Raw genomic sequence first — 21,057 nt, 5'->3', positions numbered from 1 at the left:
TAAAGACAGAGAACATTATTAATAATTCCCGTGGTAGAACCAATTGCCAGACAAATAAACAAAACATGAACGTAGTTCATGCTGGCTGAGTACAACAACAATACTTTCTGACAAAGACATGAAATAAGTAGTAAATCTATGAATATTTTTCCAGTGGTCCCCTGGAAAATCAGTAAGTCAAACAGAAATCTAAACACATTTTTCAGTAAATACACACAAGTATAAAACAGCCCTCAGTTCGTTACTTAGCTAAGATAAGTTAGATACTCTAGCCTATTATATGTTAGTTGAGTTGTTTATACGAGAAAGTTTACAGTATATGAGAATGTTTAAAGCACTAAGTTACTGTAAACAGAGTAACCTTAATGTCTCCTGCCCAAGGTGCGTAATCAATATTTCCTATCACCATTTCAAAAGAAGTTGGAGCATAGTCTCCTCGTTGCAAGGAAGCGCTCACAATCAAGACCTAGTAACATTAAAGAATTTTTGCAACAGAACAATAGTCTACGTCACAGAATTTCTGGGCAACAACACACTTACTTGTGAGTCACACGTTACCATAGCCAATACACCAGCGTCATGTATTGACAAGTTATCAGGAAGTTCAACATAAATATATCTGAAAGAAAATGTTTCTTCTCATACTAACACAGTATTATACCAACTTAGATATGACAGCACACTTTATACCAACTCTTTATACCAACTCTATTATACCAACTCCAACTTTAACATTAACTCCAAAACTAAAATAGCAACAGCAAAATCGTATTTCCTTATTGCTAATCTGCATGCACGAAAGCCTAAAATGAGTTCAACAAAACACAAATGTACGTCCCTATTTCTGTTCAATAAAGACAAGAAACAATGTTTACTGTTCTAGTAGCAGAAGACAATTTACCTTAAACAGTCAAACAGAATGTGTTATGGTCCCCTCTGGCTAGATGTCAATACTTAGAATTGGTAAAAGCAGTCGCGACATTCAGAAGAATGAACAAGATCTGGACAAGCAACAAAATCTCAGAAGACCACCAGAGTCAAGCATTTCAATCAGTAGTCCTCCCAATGAAGGTGAAACTTGGAAGAGAACCACAGATAAGACAAGGAAGTTGAATGACTTCCAGTAATGTGACAAACGAAGAGGTGTTAGAAGAACAGGCGCAACATTACTAAATCAGAAAATTACTAAGAGACAAGTGAAGCATCCAGAGGACAACACCCCCCAAAACAAACAATCATTTGGATACCAGAAGGCAAGCTGAAATGGCACAGCCCAAGAAAACTCTACAAGGACGCTCAAAAAAGACCTGGAGGCCCAGGGTTTAGGCGTCACACAAGCCAAAGAACATACACAAGACAGGAGCTTGAATAAAGTAAACTATCCTAAAAGCCAATACAATACCTCTGCCTCAAAGCATCCTGCAGTAGGTATATGAATATCTTTAAAAAGCCAAATGTCATCTTAATGAACACTCCACAATACAGATCAGATAACTATTATCTGCACTGGCCAAACTACATTGAGACAATTTTTACTAAACATATTTGCTTTGCTTACCAACAAATTACAATTAAATTAAAGATTCATATTACAATTTATTGTTCACTAAGTTATAATATTGCATGCTCACATGCATTACATGTTTCATGAGTTACCTGGAAGACACTGGTTTAGTGCCATGCAATTCTTTTGAACCATGAACAACATTGCTTGAAAATGATGCATTGGGTTCAAAAGCAATCCAGTCAACAAAAATCTGCTGTGTCCAAAAGGAGTCATCAACTCTTTGCACAGTCAATGCATTGACATTTTATACACAACCAAGTACTAGAACTGAAACCTGCACACATTGAATGAAGCCCCATGTAATGAGACGTTGAAGGCACTTGCAGCATATGCTTCATTTTTGCTTTTGCTCATCCTCACAGTTGCTAACAACCGAGGTATTAAACGAAAAGGCTACACAAGGTAACAATAGTAAACAAATCATAAAGTTGCAAAATCTACCAGTTCCAAAAACAGAATTATAACTATCTAATTATTATTATTACTGAATTTTCTTTCACATCATGTATATGATGTAGTTCCCACTGGGAACAATGAGAAACAAATCAAACTAACAAACAAACAAACAAACACACTAAAACTTCCCCGCTACCCACCCTAGTTACTTACACATATCTAATTGCAACTTCTTGTCAACAGCTACTATAAACATTCCTCTCACTTAAACCTGTTTACTGAATAAAAAGCTCTTTTAATATAACTGTGTTTCATTGCCTTATTCTTTCTTCTGCCTCTTGGAATGTTCCATTAAAACGATCATTAATTGAGTCATATTTCTTCATGCCAAGACCTTCCTGACCTTCTTTCTCAGACCTCTATTTATAGTATTCTTCACATCACACCTGTCCAAGTTTCATAGATGGCACCCATATGACATTATTGGGAACAGTTGTCTATCAATTATGCACCTCCATACGTTGTCCTAATACAGAATCCTACCAGTTGTCCAAGTACTGTGTTGACTCTGCCAAAGAATTTTCTTACTCTTGCTTCCACTGTAAAAATTGGTTGGCAAAATGAATCCATATCCACTCCTAAGTGCTTATTGACGTCCTGCCCATCATAACAGATCCATTTAGCTGCAGTTCCGGGTTTACAAGTGACAGAAGTCTATTTTTACTAAAACTTGTACAAATATTTTTCTTGCTGTTAAAACAATAGCCTACTCTCTTCAGCAAATAGGAAACAGGCATCCAGCCTTTTCTGCATCCCATATCTCATTGGGGATACCAATGTAACATCATCAGCGTAGGCAATACCACCCACACACATGTCTCCTATTGTTGCCCCATATCCAGATTTCCTTAGATACACCAACAGATCAAATAGATATTGAAAAGAGCAAGAAAAGGACACTGCCCTGTCTCACTCCATTTTTAACCTTGTAAGCTTCAGACAGCTTTTCTTTCCATTTCACACACACACACACACACACACACACACACACACACACACACACACACACACACACACACACACACACACACACACACACACACACACACACACACACACACACACACACACACACACACACACACACACACACACACACACACACACACACACACACACACACACACACACACACACACACACACACACACACTATATAATATATAAAGCTCAAATTGTCTGTCTGTCTGTCTGTCTGTCTGTGTGTGTTCGCGATATGCGGCCATGTCTTTTGTCCGTTCGCAACCGAAATTGGCACGCACACTCGGCACGCACAGGGGAAGGTTTGCGTAAAAAAATTTAAAAAATTATGCACCAGGTCCCCTCTCGAGGGGTCGACCCCCGCGTAAAATTTCTCAATGATGCAAACACTACACATTCCACAGTTCATTCGAACACACGCTCACACCAGTCCTGTGTAGACCGTATGCATCATCGTCCTTCGCAAAGCTTCAAGCAATCGAATATCTCTTGCCGACAAAACTTACTCTTCTAGCGCTTTCGTTTCTCTCCAAATTCTGATTGCATTTGCACCAAATCCAACTACACGTTTTCTGCAGCGAGCGCTACACGGGGAGTGTGTTGATTTCTATCGAAACAAGCGCGAAGAGCAAGATTCGAATTCAGTCAGCACATCCTGGACCTCGCAACAAAGATTGCACCTGATGTGTCCACAGACCTATCATTACACTACAGTATCTTGCCCATACGAAGGGCGGGCCATGTGTACTATGTATATATATATATATATATATATATATATATATATATATATATATATATATATATTCCTTCAAACTGTACTAATAAATTACAAGGCTAACCTAGCTTCATCTAATGTCATTTGTGATATTAATTAAAAGTAATCATACTTCTAAACACTACATGCAGTAAAATACACTGACAGCATTAGTTATAGTTCACGAAGCATTTCCTGACTCTGAAACAGGGTCTCAGTATCAAATTATTCTTGACACTAGTAAGGAGACATCAATCCCAAGCAAGAAACATACAAGGAAGTAGTGCAATTATCTCATAAATTCACACTCTCACTTCACACCTAGAAACTAGCCAACCATGCAATCAACAATTTCCAATAACAATGCATGACAATTCTAGTTCATCACTGGCAACTGGCAAAGTCTGCATATCATTCCTATTGGCAATCTCACAACTGTAACAGTCGGCAGTGCAGATCAATCTAGACTGACTTTAGGCAGTACGTATCATGTGGACACTGTCATAAAAAGCCATTCAACATACCCAGGCTTCCTCTGTTACTACTGAACAAGCCTACCAGATAGTTAGACCACCTTTACGACAATGACACAAGTGCCCTTTGTTTCAAAAACAAACATCAATTACAAGAAAACCAATGTAAGAAGACTAAAAATGCAAACAGTTTCTAAAAGATGATTCAAACTGCAAATCATGTTAGAATCAACAGTAGAAAGACAAAAGAAACAACGACAAGAGCTGAAATGTTGCAATGGCTCTTAAGCAACATTTCATACAATAAATGAATATCACGTGAAATAGAATTCAACTCATACTACAGTAACTTTCTTCATCAAGATGAGAGATTATGTCATTGCTGAAAGAAACTAGTCTGAATTTCCATGTTTACCAAGTCAAAAGTCATTCACAAGTAACAATTTAAGTGTTTGGGTGGCCTGTGACTACACATGTGTGCAAAAAATTTGGATCTCCGCACCTCACAGTTCCATTTCTCAAGTAAACTCACTAACTTGACATTAGACATTGACATTGACACAAGTCTGCTCAGACTAGGAAAAGGGTCTAGTGTACAGTGTTAGTCTTCACCACTATTAGAGACTGTAAATTCATAATGTCGCAAATTTGACAAACCTTACCTTCACAAAAGTGCCAAAAAAAGTCTTGCACCTTCTACCCACGGAATAACCAATTTCCCAACTTCCAAGCTGGCTGCCTGGTGGAATTGTCTTAGAATCAAAAGCCCAGAAAGTAGCTGTTATGTTATACGAAATATATGTGCCTCCTCCAATATGGTACGCATTCACAGTCATCTGCCAACATTTTCAACAATATGTCAATTGTAATCTACATAAAGAGACTAAACAAAATACGTTATTTGATTCCATTGAGGCTATAGACAAGGCAAACAGATCATCAGGCACATTAGGAGACATGATAACAATGGGATGTTCAAGAAATGACTGATAAAAATGCACATCTATTACCAAAATAGAAACACATGAACAAAAACATTATCAGCTGCAACCAATCGTTTATCTACCATGAGACATCAAGCTGTGGCCCTTGGTAGGAACTATAACAGTATAATTGTCCTGCAGCAAACATAACATATATAATAGCAATAGTGAAGATTCTGAAACCAAATAGAATGTACTCGAGCTGGTCGAAATATGTAAGCACCACTCGCCTGCTGACCATATTCAGAAGCACTTACATACTATGTCAATAACAGTCAAACCAAAATAACTATAACATGTAATTGGTTGTACTATCAAACCTGAAAAAGATTCTGATTTACAAACAAAGTTTTCTTTGTTTGTTTGTTGAATATACTAGTCATGCGGCCTGTAGTGGATGAAAAATTCACCTATCAGAAAAAACTGGAATAGAGAGATAGAGACTGCTGAAACCACAAGATAAGCACTTGCCTGATAAAATTCATTCTCAAGTCTTGGAGCCACTGCAGAAGACAACCCACGAACTTCCAACGGTACAGCTTTTGTCTATAATGCACAAAACACTAGTTACAATAACAAACAACATCATGTTACACTGATAATTAACTTGTTTCATTTAATTAACGAAATTACAGCATCACTACAGATGCTAATCAATGACATAACAAGTTTGAACTAACAATAATTTAGTTCATCTAAGCGAAAAGAACATTCCAAATAAAATTCCTAAATCTATCTGGAACGTATAAGGCTATAGACTAAATTGCATAAAATAAATGCCAATAGTAAATTTATGAAAGTCAGCATTTGTCTTCTACCATCAAGCTCACCAGTTTTGTTATGTGGCCATGCCCAACTTGAATGTAATATACTTGAAAGCCAAGCGGGGGCACATTTGCTCGAAAATAAAGTGTTGCTTCAGCATCATTCTTTCCACCACCTGGAAAAACAAGGATGTCGCTTGGAACAATCTTGCCAGTACTGTCTACCACCGAAAGATCGTGTCTATGTCAACCCACAACACCTCTAAGCACAGTTCAAGTACACAACTGATGCAAACTGACCCACCGACTAACTGAGATCGACACATATGACTGACGATTCCATCCAAGGCTATTATAAACAACTGCTGCTACCTTATCTCCTGATTTTGCATGAAGTAGCAAATCAGCTAGATTCTGAAAGAACACCAACATCATACATCAGCTAGCCAATTGCTTTTACAGTTGTAACAGTGTCTATACAAGAGTAAGATCTGGCGGATTTGTTTCTCCTCCAATCAGTTTAGCAAGAATGTCTGTAACAACAGGACTAGTAGCAGCTCTTCCTTTTTTCATCATACTAATGTAATCAGCCACCACATAACTTCGTTCAGTACCTAGATATGCAATACAAATGTCTTGGTAAAAGTATTACAAAAGCAGCTAATACTATTCAACAATATATTTCACAATAGCTAACCTGTGATAGCATCATGATGTTGACTAACGGCAACAGCTCTTCGTAATAGATTAACTTTTTCGAAGAATTTCTGGTCATAAAAATATCTCAAAACTTCATTGCTCATACGGTAAGCGGGTTACTTCTTTTGGAAGAATAAGAACTTGAGCGCCAAGCGAATACAAAGTTTCTGCACCTTGAAGAAAGGCTCTCATTGACCTAACGTATCCTTTCAATTGAGGCCTACTTGTGTAAAAGCCAGTCCAGTATGCCTATAATACACCGATCACTCAGCATCATGATAAACAGTACTATCTTCTGTTTTCATAAGCAGTACTTCAGGTCCTGAGACATAAGGAAAAAAGTCATCTTCATAAACATCCCATGTTAAACCAAGAGAGTGGATAGCCTGTACAATAGTGAAAGCACAAAAAATATCAATTTTTGCCACATACAAACTACCATAATGCCATCACCAGCATACTGCCTTTCATCTAATTATATCAATGGAAGATTATAAATTGTGACATACACAATTTGTCATATTATATCACCCATGTCAGAGAACAGCTAAGCAATTCCTTGAGAGCACCAGTAAAGTATAAAAATCTATCCATGCTGCAGAAAATTAATCAAATGCACGTAAACGTTCCATTTAAATAAATTTCAACAAAGTTGGCAGTCATATGTAAACTATTGATTCTCTTCGTTTGTTCTCATTTTTGTGTTTCGCAAAGCATTCACTTCATCTACATGCAACAGAATTATCACACAAAACATTCTTGTAAAGTACTAGTACATGTGCAACAGTCATTCTAATTACCTCCACCAAACCAAGTACAGTCCCATTTATATGAACTAGCCAAAGTGCAAGGCCCCTTTCACGTTGTAAAGATGTCACACTTCCAATGTTGTAAATTCAAGAACACGCAACAGAAACTTTGGCTACAAGATAAACAATTTAAAAGCCGCCATCTAGCAATATGTCTTCACACAGAATGCCAGTTTCGTCTAGAATTCAGTCTTTAAATTTCCAGCTAGATTGTTCAGAAAAGAGGAGTTGCCTTACACATTTGTGACATCTTACACAAGCAGTAACTGTGACAGTTCCATGTAAGCAGACAGGTCTGTGCACACTTTTCGGTGAGTCTAGGGTTCATGTCAAACTAGAGAAACTGTAGAGCACGCTCCTAATAGTAACAACAATCAGGTGTATTGCTTGAGCCAATACAACAGTATACTAAGTAAACCAGGAATACTAAGCAAGCTGTCCACTCAAAATTAAGATGGTACTTGTCCACCCACCTACAGAATGCTGAGGAAAATATAGCTCAGTTGCTTCTATTTGCATACATATGTATGTATTGGCAGGGTAGACGCAACCGCCAGGAACAACATTGTGCCAGATGGCCAGTCGCCGCTTTAAACAGGGCTACTGCTGCCTGGAGTGAGTCACTCCCACCAACCGGTCAAGCTTACCCCTGCCCAAGTTCCTTACCCACATCGAGCTACATCACTGTGTCTATGTGCATGCGCGCTATGGCTAATTATGACTAAGATGGACAAAGTTAACTTTCCAGTTACTACTGTAAATCCAGAAATTTTTGTACTCATGAAATTTTCGTTATTTTCGTACAGATACCTGGTTGTAATAAAATAACATGAATACTAAAATTTATAGATAGATGCCCTTGAATTCGGCTGCAGCACAGTACCGATGTCCTGTACTAAAATAACATGAGTACGAACTACTTCCTGAGCAGAAGTACTAAAATTTCTGATACTAAAATTTCTGGACTTACAGTAATTAATTAAATGAATGCCCAATTTACCCTCCACACGTCTAAATTAACTCCGCCTTAAAAGAAAGTGTTTGCATTGCAGACTGACAGTTATAGCTTCTGAATTTACAAACTACATCCATAAACTTACTCTTGTATAGTCATCCAAAGTACCATACCGTACAGTGGCTTGAAATGAACTGTCGTTATTGACATATGCCATTAGCTCATCCATCTGAATAAAACTTTTTTCGGCATTCTAATAAGTGTGAGCAGTTCAGTTAGCACAACAGACTCTCAAACAAATTCTCATACGTAGAATCAAACCAACCACATGTGCAAAGTCACAGCCAAATGGAATTAGAATGTGGTTGTGTCGGTACCAATCACCTCTGAATTATGACATATGATCAACTGCACAACAACTTCAAAAGAACACACATTGTATACCTGTCTCTTGCCATACTGACAAACGACTCAGCTTGATCCTCAATGTTTGGCTGTTCACAAAATAAATGAAAATTACACATAAATCACAGCATGTGATATAACACAGATAAATGGCTAGACAAAACGAACACACAAAATAACTACTTGTGAATGACAACAAATGATTCACTTTCAAACGCTCCAAAGAATTCTGTAATATAATGCAAATTAAAAGTAGAAGCCCTCTATGATGGAATCACACAACCATGTGTCAATTTTTGCTATTTCCTTCTAGGGGGTCTGTTCAGAAGGGTTCCCATTTCAACTTGTCCAAGATTTGGCAAGATTTTCATGTCAAGAGATATCATGTTTATAGACAAAAACACGGATGAAACACCTCTTGAAACATTACAACCTTGCTACATGGATTGCAATCACAGATTGATGCACACAAAGACAATGCATTGGAACTCCAGTAGCTTGGATTTCCTAATAACATTGATTCAAGTAGTTGTATGTTAGCAGGTCTGGTGTTTTTGTCAAATAGTTACTTTGTTTGTTAAGTGTAATTTACATTATCATTAACAGAGGTAGAGGATATGCTCCTTCTCAGCCGTTAGTAGCTTCATAAAAATACTCAAGCACTTCAAGTTATCTGTTCAATATATGCATGTTTGTACACATCATCTGCAACACTTCTGGACTCTTTTAAATCACAATATTAAACCATGCATCAACAATGAGACGATTCCTAACTAAATGGTAGTGTGAGAACCCTTGAAAATACAAAGGCAACATTTGCAAAACCAAGAAGAGCAATTACAAGTACATCATAGGTTAACAAAAATATATTGATCAATCAAAAGTTCATTGGCATGGTGTACAGACCACATCCTTGCAGACAAGCAATCATAGAGCACCTGTACCTACATGTAAAAACATAAGAGTTTGTTACCTCAATCCAAAATCATCTTGATAAGAGTTCCAATGCATATACACAGATGGCATGTAAGTGAAGAAATGTTTAAATGGAAAGAGTACTGTAGCTCTAAAAATAATCAACTGGCCCAATCCTTGATATGCAAATTGTATAACAACAGCAGCAAGTAAAATTTTTCAGCTCTCCGATACTGAGTGACATTTGTAGTAAACAACCAACAGCAAAATTATTATAGTTGATAAAACATGTTATGTCCAATGACAGTCATCTGAACAGTCCAATAATGCTATCCGAAACAATACAAGGAAAAAGAAATAGGGAAAGTCAGAGAAACAAAGAGGGAAGAAAGACAACGAAAAAGAAGAGGTGCAGTGGAACCTTGATATAGCAAATTAAACAGGCACTATGATTGCTTTCACTATATTGAGACTGAGTCATGTGAGAAAGTATCCAGGACTACAATGTCAACAGTCAGAGAATGTACAGCTACAGAATGTAGTGAGCTTCTCCATCTAAGTGTCTTAGCTACATACACACTATCAACAAAAAACAAACTGGACAATATAGTGTACGAACAAAGTACTTTCAATAAATAATTTTTGAAATGCTGCACTGCTTCTCTGACTGTAGTGGCATGTGTTTCTTCCTCACTATCATTGCCCTCACTATCATTGTCCTATGAGTGTCCACCAGCATCTTCACCGATGGATGCTTGCTGTTCTTGCATCAGTTCAACAATAGCCTCTGTTGATTCAACTCACTCACAGCTAGTGTTTCATCTATAGCAATGTACACCTAAAAATTAGGTCATGTGGTGGTCCAGCCATTAGTGAGATGATGCCGTATTCCACAGAATCCATGCCATCTAAATCATTTCAACCAAAAAAAATCACTTCCAATTTTTATTAGCTCATCATAACCTGCATCACATCTTCAAAATAGTGCTTGTTGTCACACAACTACAGGGTTCTGTAAGCATGTAGATAGCATCTCTATTAAACATTACTAGCCTTCACCCGCCCTATGGGCAGTAGAAATTGCACTAACACCTAGATTAGAAACTCCAGCGCATCTCATTTCCGACTGCCAAAGTCTTGTTTCTGGCCATCAAATGCAGTCCAGGCAAACTCCGACTCGACCGTTCGTCTCTGACGGCCGATCTCAACCCTTCCGCCGCACTTCGCGACGATCCGAGACCAGCATTGTGTCGGTCGGCATGTTACAGACATTCATCCATCCATCCAAACAGACGGAAGGGTGGGTTGGCGTATTATAAGATTAGAGTAAATGTACGATTGTCCAGGCCGTACACGCACTTTCACGAAAAACACGTTCCTACTGATGGACTGATAATCGGGACAACCGGTAAACAATGAGTTTCATATGTTTGAAGGGTAACCTTCCCTTTGTGCCCAGCAGCTCCACTTGAAACCAACCATTAGCGAGAAAATTTGAAATTTTTGAGTTCAAGTTGACCCGATACGTTTGCGCTGTCAATTTTCACTCCTGATTGGTTTGCTAGGTATGCTATCCTTGTTGATACATCTGGACACACACACACACACACACACACACACACACACACACACACACACACACACACACACACACACACACACACACACACACACACACACACAACACACACGCATGCACACATGCACGCACGCACACATGCACACACACACGTGCACACACACACACACACACACACACACACACACACACACACACACACACACACACACACACACACACACACACACACACACACACACACACACTTATTTGGCAAGTTTTCAATCTACTCAGCTGCAGCTCGCATTAGAACGTACACTACACGCATCCTGTTGCTCTAGTTAAACTCTGACTGCAGCGGGTGCATCTTGCACTCTACTATACCATTAGAGGATGGCGTGACTGGCGAGCTCACGTCACATCGCCCCGCCCTATGGGCGGTAGTAATTTATCTTCGTACCTTTACAATACACGCGTCCTATTACTCTATGCATCTTACACACTCCAGACAGGGCAGTTTGGACTCTACGCATTCCCCATCTCAGACTCTTCCCATATAAAATGTCATGATCTATTCATGGAGAATGACGCCACTTCCACAATGAAGACGCACCTTCCGTGACACACGGACGGATGGCGTACAGTGGCTGACGAGCGCACGTCACATCCGCATACTTGGCTAATTGAACAAACAAACTCCAGTGCATCTCATTTCAAGCAGCCAAAGTCTCATTTCTGGCCGTCTGAGGCAGTCCAGGCAAAATCCGACTCAACTGTTCGTCTCCAACGACCGAACTCGACCGGGCTGCCACGTTTTGCAACGATCTGAGACCGGCATCGTGTCGATCGGCACGTTACAGACATCCATCCAGACATCCATCCAGACAGACAGAAGTGTGGGTTGGCGTATTATAGTACAGGATGTTGGTATACCTGCATCTGCAGCCTCCATGTCTCACAAAAATTTCAAGAAGTTTCTACAGTAAAGTGTTAAATTTCCTAATAATTCCACCATCTGCTGGTTGCAGCTTCAAAGCAATGACGTATTTGAAAGAAAGATGACAGCCTTTGCAGCTCTCAAACAACAGACCTCTGTGCCCATTGAAGTTGTCTATGAACAGAAATAGTTTTGCCATTTTTGTAAAACCACTTGATTACCAAAAAGTCACTTGTTACATATACATATAAACTGCGTAGCAGCAGTTGACTGATACAAGGTGGACTTTGCACAGTTCTAGATATTGGGTCAGTGCAATTCCTCGGACAAGAGCGAATCGTTTTGTATGACTCTCGTCGTTGTAGCTGCTTCGAGTGAGGCGCTAGCCTAGCTGACAAAAGAGAAATGTAAATGAATAAATCGTGTGTTTTTACAGACGGCTTCTCAGGCACTTAGAGTCAGCGTTAATAGTCTGGCTACCATTCGGAATGTCTAAAGTCAAGCGTTACATGGCTCTAAGATTCTTTACTGAGTTTTGAGAAATCTGGCTAGAAAGCACTTGGATACTTTTGTATGGGCAGTCATTTTAGATTCTTCGCATCCCTACATAGAGAGAGCTACCGCACTCTCTGATATGATTTGATTCAATCAATACAGTATCACCATATCCTACAATCTGCAACAATGGCTGCAGCTGCTTTGCCTAGGTGCAAATACCACAATAATGTACCTTTCCATACTGCCCAACTCATTATAGCAACATCATTTACACTGCAGCTACACCATGCACCAGGACATGTTAATATGTAAGAAAAATCCTCATTGCAAGTTCGTGAGTTACAAGTTACATGCCGTAATGTTGTGCATTAAAGCCATGGCTTATTTTTACACAAGCCAAGTTTGCCAGAAGGCTTCTATTCAAAACATGCTTCAATTCGAAACAGGCTTCCATCCAACGACTAAATGTGGCTTTGAACTTATAAGATTTAACTAGCTTTGCGACTCTGACCACAGTCAGCTTAAATGTAATGGTGTACCTTGTCTTTTTGACTGTGCATGGGCACTGCTGGTACTAATAATCAAAAACAAAGCAACAAACCAGAGGAAGAAGACCAGACAAGTGTAATAACAGCTGACCAACATGTGCAAATCATGCAAAGGTAATCCGTCGAATGAAACTGCATATGGGAGACTAGCTCCAAACTTCCAGACCAGAGAGCACACGAAGTGCGTGACTCTAGTCTGGACCAGAACAGTACAAGAATGATTTCAGAACTAGCCTTCTAAGCTAATCAGTGTCTTAGATCCGGAATGTTGGCTCTAAATTCTGATTGGTCTAGGAGTAATTGGTTATGCTAAGTGACTAACATTGATTAAGTTAGTGTGAAATGCTCGTGGGTGCTAAGTGCATGCCAGAGGCGCTAAGTGCATGTCAGAGTCGTGAATAGCGACTGTGGTGTATGCACATGTCTTAGTTTTTTGTTTCAGCGCCAGTTTTTCTATCTTTTCAAGCTTGCGGTGACAGGACATGCACAGTAGAGTCGCTGGACCATCACCTTTGACGAGTGGTCGAGTGGTAGTCTCACTAGTCGAGCGGTTAGACTAGCTAGTGTTCTCAGCCATCTCAGTCAGCAGAATCAAAGAGTCGTCGTTTCATGCCATCCAACAAGGTATCGCTGCAAACATGGCAAAATGTCTCTTCTTTTTTGTTCATGAGATCCCATGACATTTGCAAATGATAGGTTTGTGTAATGCAAAAGCACGGTATCTTTCCATCTCATTACTGAACTAGGTAAAACGATCCTACACTGTTACACTACCGTTTAGCATCGCTGTTTGACAAGTACTTCCGAAATCATTTTAGTATCATTTTGGTCCAGACTAGAATCGTGCGCTTCACGTGCTCTCTAGTCTGGAAGTTCAAGGCTAATGGGGGACTTGCCAGTTACAAGCCTCTGCTTGTATTCAAGACTGGCGACTGTGCCAGAAATATCATTGAAAACATTAGCTTCCATTGAGGTTGGCTTCTATTCATTAATACCGTATACTAGAGAAACATACAATCATCACGACTAACTTGCAGTAACAAGAATTCATTCATCAAAGTTTGCTATGGTAAAGTTCCACAGTAGAAAAGGAAGCATAGAGAGGAGAGGACAAAAAAGAGAGGAGAGGACAAAAAAGAGAGAAAAGGACAAGAGAGAAAAAATGACAAAGAGTACACAAGAAAAAGGAGAAAAGAGAAAGCAAAGAAACAAGAAAGAAAAGAAAAAGAAAAAGAAGAAAAAAATTAAATGCCCAAAGGAAAGGAAAAAATAGCGGGAAGAGAAAGACCATATAACTAAGAATGATACTTACGTGATACGAAGGCAAGCTTGGATCATTCTGAACATACAGGTTGGTATCATATGCACATTCAGGAGGAGTACAGTAGTCTGACAAACAGAAACACCCTAAAAACACCATTGTACTTCCAATACAAAAGTCATAGTCTTACGACTATCAAGGATGTGAGTCCACATATCTCGTGATTTTCCCAGTGTCTTGGAGCCCCTCCACACAAATTCAAGTTGCTAAAATAATCAAGTCAATTTGCTGATTGTCACTAAGTTAATATACAGACAACATACAAAACATGCAACCTTTTGACTTTTCCTCCGCTCCAAATCCTGAAAATTGATGCGACTGATGCTGAATGCATTAAAACCAATATCAGCCCATAATGACGGAGTAACTGATGAGTGTCCAAATGGATCAATGTGCCACCCAACCTTAATAAACCAAACTTTCTTATGCAAGCAAGACCTTGCAAATATATCAGGCTCTTGGACACATACAGTGGATCTGTTTTTCAGTTCCTCCATAGCAAACATTGCACCTTCTGTCATCTGATCAATAACACCAGCATAATGAGTTGCTGCTTCATCATTCATACACCTACACACAAACAGTGCACTAACTGCACTGACTGTACACTGTGTGGACAGTTTTGTTGATTGTCAATTAATTAATACTACACAAATCCCCACATTGATGTTATCTATTATTATGTCTCACCAATTATTCTAATATAATACACTGTGCCACAAAAATTACATGATACAAATACAGCCACCCTGCACCAAACAGACTGTAATTCATCAAGGTATTACATTCAATGACAGGAACAAATCAGTGCCAATTCAATATCCATAAGACCATTAATGTTCTAACCCAAAAAGTATAAGGGCGAAAAGAGTCTCGCTATGCGAGACAAATGCAAACCTGCATTTAGCCAGGTTCCTCAAACTAAGCACTTCTGCACACATTCATAATGTTGCTCATAAAACATTACTTGTACAAAGAGTCAATTCTATGTTATCTCACCTACTCCATGTGTGAAGTCTCAATACTTCAAGCATAACACATGGCTTGCAAGAAATAACAAAACAAACAACCTTCATAGTAGAATGCCTTACAATACTCTCCATGTCCACACAGTAGTCAAACTAAAATGTGAACTTTTAATTTTGCTAAGTTTCCAGTTTAAATCATGTGCAAATAAAGACCACAAAATATGTTAGTTTGATATCAATAATCAGACTCCAATTCTGCTGTCACCAAAAACTAAGTAAACTAAGTAAAAGTCCTCAAAGCTTAATACAAATACCAGTAACCAAACAACAAGGTTTGCATTTATCAAAGAAGGCTGCAAACTACCTGCTATGAGCCCATCAGAAGATATTGTATGCAAACTAGCTCAAACCAAAAACATCACAATCATACACTAAAAAATACCCTGTATTGTCCTCAGAATACACTAGTGCTATCTATCTGGTTTTAATATAAGTACATGTTCTTTGTCAATAGATGTACAAAGCAGCAAGCAAAGTGTCAAAAGATATATTGCCATTGTCATATCAAGTTGATAAAATTAATGCTTCTTTAGACTTAATGTGCTAATCATCAAAGTAAAAAATTGTTGCTTAGAAATAACAGCTGCAACATTCAGTCCAACATAAATGATGATCAGATATTAATTATTTAGAAGCTGCTCTACTTGCAACCACATTCTTAAGCCTCGTTAGACTTGCCACATGTCTGCACACAAGATAAACGTAGGCTCACATCTCCGACATATTCTTCGTACTCACGGAATGGCATGCTTGATACTGAACCACAAAGTGAAATGTAACAGTTTCAAGTCAGTTGGACATGCATTGAGTTTACCCCACCCTCTTCAACAAATCTATCACAGCACAGAGTTTTCCAGCCCTCATGAATTACGAACAATACATTGCATTGACATCTGCATTTCATGCCACACATGCACTTAAAATAAATTTTAAAACATCGCCAATTTGCTTGTTGGTAGGCTTTTCCACTATTGACACAAGTGCAACACAAAAGTGTTTTGTGAAATGCAACAAATGTGAGACATTACCTATTTTCTTGTTCAACTAAATCTAAGTAATTTGAAGTTCAGTGTGGAAAATAACGGTAGGAAATAGGACAATGTCCCACCAAAAGTGTTGTTTGTCCGACCAAATACTACACCAGTGTTGGGACGTATTTGGACAAAATATCCACCTATACACATATATGATAGTGCAAACCTTGTCTCTTAGCACGTGATGGTCTTTCCAATGGTGTAACTGTTAATGCCATTAACTTGGGTGCCTCCTAGCATGCTATATCCAGAGAAAACCTCAGCTGCCTTTAATGCCATTTCTCCCATGAAAGTTGGTTATCAAAAATGACATGCAAATGGCTGCAGTAGGGGAGGCGCTTAGTTATACACGTAACACCATACAAAAATGTCCTACCTATAGGCTCAGTCTGTCCAAGCCAAAATAATTCCCTATTTTCCACACTGAAGTTTGTCACATTTATCGGTCAACCATGCTATAGCAAATACTAAAATGATCCATAAACGTTAAGTCTCAATTTACAGCATATCACAAGCTGTAGAAGAACACAGAAAGTCAATTAAGATCACACATACAAGCCTTACCACCCAGCTAAATTCAATTGCAGCTGCCCATTTCGAATAACATGTAGCACTTTCTGCTTCATATCATTCTACACAATCATCAACTAAATCAATGCAACGACAACAAACAATCAAGTAAAATTTTACATCAATTTCATTCCACCATCGATGAAAGAAAGCCATTTCCACATACCTGCATACAAGAGCACATACAACATACACAATTCTTCTAACTGCACACCACTTACATAAACCTACGTTCGGGGTTTTCCAATAAGGCTTGAGTCTAACAAGAAAACAACTAAATTTACTGCAACATAATGTGAATATCTACTGATAGTACAGAGCATGTAAATCAAACTACAAGGACCAATAATCCTTAATCTTCAATATCTGCTCATTGCTCAAACAGTGCAAACACTGCATAAAGTGCCAGCATTCCAGCAAACAAACATATTCCACAAATATATAAAGAATCAATAAGAAGACTGAGAAAGCCTACACAGAAAAGCCAATAAGAGCTTTCTAGTTATGCTTCTATAAACAGCAACCAATTTGTCATTCTAAAATGGCAGCATCTTCCATCTGAAACAGTATCCTGAGTAATACCTATATAAGCACCTACTGTACATGTAGGTAGGTACATAATAAAAGCTGGTTCACAATATTGACGCTGACGTTCACGTCGATGTCAATGTCTGACACCAATGTCAACGTCAATATTGCAAACATGCCACCGTCACCGGCGTTGACTCCGGCTTCACGGCATTGACATTGACGCTGGAATTGAACCAAGCTCTATTCCAGCATCAACAACCGGAAGTACTCAGCATCAACTACAAGCACATGATCAATTTCAACCAATCAAAAGCACACATCAGGAACTAAAACACATCTGGAATCAGCAGTGGATGAAGCGCTGCTGGAATATGTGAGGAACTACCAGTGTTATTGGCAAATCCAGTCAAATGATTAAAAGACAGACTGCAAGAAAATGCCCATAAAATAATTGTCTTTGCTGCCGGCATCACTAAAATATTTTTAGTCCACTTTCATCTCCTTCCAGCTGTTTGAACTCTCTTACATCTACAACGCAGTAGATAAAGCACCAGAAGAGCCACCTATAATAATGGTATTTGTTTATGTTGAGCGTGCTGGACTCGAGCTTCAGACCATCTGATCTGTGCATCGCATCGTGCAAATATTGTAAACAAGTCAACATCAATGTCGATGTCGAACGCCGAGCGTCAATATTGTGAACCAGGCTTAATTGTTAATACTGCATTGATCTCATTCTGCTTTGAATTATGTGCAAGTGTAATAAATTAAGCAACTTTTAATTACAAACAATATTCTTGACAGACACAAGATTCAGATGTAATACTGGTTGATTTAGACTACAAACATGCCTAAAAACTATTTTGTACATACTAATAGATAAAGAAAAATACCATAATGCGGTTGAGAAATACATGTACGTGTCAGTTATACTTGATCACATTAGTATATTTCTAATTTTTTACTTTTGCATGGTTTAAATAAGAGAACCAATCAAAGAGTTAACTACTAACTAAAACCAGTCACAAACAATTAAAATTCGTCTCCCTTCACACAAGTTTTGTGGTTGACCTACTGTTTGGAATGTCATGAAGATCTTCTTTGTAACATGCTAACAAGTTCCTAAGTTTATCCCACACAAAGGACAAAAATTACGTTTAAATTAGAAATTAGCAGAGAAGCTGGGTACAACTAAGATGTTCAGTAATTACAATCTATGAGATTAATGATAACAAAGTGGACTCACTGGTTAATTACAGAAAACAATTTTAGCAACAAATTCAGCTAAGTTCAATCTTCTTCTCTTCTATTGTCTTTAGTAACCCTACATGCAAATTTGATATTTGCTTCTCTATTATTGTTATTGCCGAGCGTAGCGAGGCTTCTAATCCGAGTCACACAACAGAAAGGGGCGCAGTCCTATATGGCTCTCCATCGAGCTCTTGGTATATATGTGGTGTGTGTGTGTGTGTGTGTGTGTGTGTGTGTGTGTGTGTGTGTGTGTACACAAATCTCAAATTTCTCCTCCCCATAACCACGTTTCATGATAGGACCTACCTTATAAAATCGTTTCTGTGTCCAACTACAGATGAGTCTAAGAACGATTCGTTCAAGTGAGCAAACGGCGACGAAAAAGCTTCATGAACTTCCGTCCCCCATCCTTTTGTATTTTAGCTAGGAGTTGTGTGTACTTGACAACCAAGAAACACCTCTATGAGCTGAATAGCTAATCCCACACCATGCCCAAAAGAGAGTTTAGTGTTGCATTACGAATATGATTGGGTATCCCAATTTTCCCATTCCCAAACTTCAAACGCTGCCCTTGTGGTAACACAGTTAATAAGTTTGGGGACCATCTACTGGGATGTAATCAAGGACTAAGCTTTACAACAAAACGTCATGATGCTCTATGCAAAGTGGTATATAACGCACTACTTACAGATGATTCTCATTGTCGTAAGGAGGCAAGATGTAGCAGTAGCAACAAAACAAGACCAGGAGATGTTTAACATCCCGATTTCGAGCACAGTTTGCCTGCCTACTTTGACTTATCGGTACGAAGCTCTTTACAACCGTCTTTTCTCATTCAAGCGGCAAGTCATTCAGGTGCAGCATCTGAAGCTGGAGAGATGGAGAAGGACGAACGACATCACTTAAATGTGTCCAGCACAGGCAGCATTTTTCATCCACTCATGGTTGAGACTCTGGGTCTTTGGACAGCTTCTAGCGTTCAAGTGCTCAAGATCATAGCATGTAGAGCTTCATTTAAACATAACGTTTCAATTAGCCAATCTGTTTGTCATTTCCATCAGCAACTCTCTACTAGACTGTGATGTAGCAATGCTAAAATGATATTAGGTAGATGTAATTTAGATGGTACGGCTAGTACCTTGTGGGACCTATAAAAGTACAAAAATAAATAAATATATATATATATACATGTATATATATATATACCAAGAGCTCGATGGAGAGCCATATTTTAGGACCACGCCCCTTTCTGTGTGCGACCCCGATTAGAAGTCTCGCTAGGTACCCTCGGCAACAATCAATCCTTTACTACACTGTGCTGCATCTAACACTGTTCATAGTCAATGTTTGCTGATATCAATTTCTATGTCAGTAAATACCATACCACTGTCGTTACAACGGAACTGACTGCATACCTAGACTGTACATTTCAATTGTCTCAATGAAGATCCCAAAATGACGACTACACTGTACCTATACCAGGCCCATATACGTAATCTAAACTACTAGGAAGTTTGCAGGTTTACTTCCATGACAGCTAGGGTTTCAACAAATACGTATTGTCTAGCTAGGCGTTTCAGTAGACGGTCTGAAAACTCCGTTGGACGTGTTACTCACGAACGCGAGGCGCCTACGGATACCGTACAACTAGTTTAAATAACATTTACGTAGTATATTTCGTGCATATTAGACTATTTTTATGTGCTTCTAGTGCTCCTGCTTGTACAGTACCAGTTACACTCTAGAGACAGCAACTAAAACAGTTTCCTCTATTGGAACTACAAAGTAGACAACCTAAATTGTCTTACATCAAAAAGAATTATAAAAACAAACTCAGACTCCGCCAGGATTGACAATCCGGGGACGGAGTGAGCCATGGTCTGTACACTCTACAGTTTTACTGTCTACCAATTTGCACATGTTCTATGACATGTACTCACCACTGTCTCAAGAATCCAGTGCACTTGTTGGACGTAATATTCATCGACCGTTTTCACCCTAGCAGACAGTCTGT

At 38.8% G+C, this 21,057-nt stretch overlaps 1 protein-coding gene across 2 annotated transcripts in view; it reads right to left on the bottom strand.

The window, feature by feature from the left end:
- LOC134192138 (lysosomal alpha-mannosidase-like) overlaps positions 1-21,057 on the bottom strand; it is a 44,686-nt gene that overhangs the window by 23,418 nt on the left and 211 nt on the right. Inside the window, exons 2-28 of one of the 2 annotated variants that reach the window (XM_062660832.1) lie at positions 20,984-21,041; positions 17,483-17,520; positions 17,382-17,427; positions 17,256-17,323; positions 15,100-15,199; positions 14,905-15,033; positions 14,760-14,835; positions 14,621-14,697; positions 8,889-8,938; positions 8,770-8,830; positions 8,590-8,697; positions 6,995-7,066; positions 6,801-6,929; positions 6,679-6,748; positions 6,462-6,595; positions 6,286-6,395; positions 6,048-6,222; positions 5,689-5,763; positions 5,538-5,627; positions 5,415-5,477; positions 5,301-5,352; positions 5,131-5,237; positions 4,897-5,070; positions 1,842-1,960; positions 1,657-1,785; positions 541-619; positions 362-466 (exon numbers count right to left, since the gene is read on the bottom strand). In XM_062660832.1, coding sequence (XP_062516816.1) covers positions 362-466; positions 541-619; positions 1,657-1,785; positions 1,842-1,960; positions 4,897-5,070; positions 5,131-5,237; positions 5,301-5,352; positions 5,415-5,477; positions 5,538-5,627; positions 5,689-5,763; positions 6,048-6,222; positions 6,286-6,395; positions 6,462-6,595; positions 6,679-6,748; positions 6,801-6,929; positions 6,995-7,066; positions 8,590-8,697; positions 8,770-8,830; positions 8,889-8,938; positions 14,621-14,697; positions 14,760-14,835; positions 14,905-15,033; positions 15,100-15,199; positions 17,256-17,323; positions 17,382-17,427; positions 17,483-17,520; positions 20,984-21,041 — 2,494 coding nt within the window. Of the gene's footprint in view, positions 1-361; positions 467-540; positions 620-1,656; positions 1,786-1,841; positions 1,961-4,896; positions 5,071-5,130; positions 5,238-5,300; positions 5,353-5,414; positions 5,478-5,537; positions 5,628-5,688; positions 5,764-6,047; positions 6,223-6,285; positions 6,396-6,461; positions 6,596-6,678; positions 6,749-6,800; positions 6,930-6,994; positions 7,067-8,589; positions 8,698-8,769; positions 8,831-8,888; positions 8,939-14,620; positions 14,698-14,759; positions 14,836-14,904; positions 15,200-17,255; positions 17,324-17,381; positions 17,428-17,482; positions 17,521-20,983; positions 21,042-21,057 lie in introns of both variants that reach the window. The other variant, XM_062660831.1, reaches the window with a different exon arrangement.

Source organism: Corticium candelabrum, chromosome 16 (genome assembly GCF_963422355.1).
Source record: "Corticium candelabrum chromosome 16, ooCorCand1.1, whole genome shotgun sequence".
NCBI lineage: Eukaryota > Metazoa > Porifera > Homoscleromorpha > Homosclerophorida > Plakinidae > Corticium > Corticium candelabrum.
Note: the sequence above shows the minus strand (reverse complement) of the source record. Positions and strands in the feature narration are given on the sequence as shown.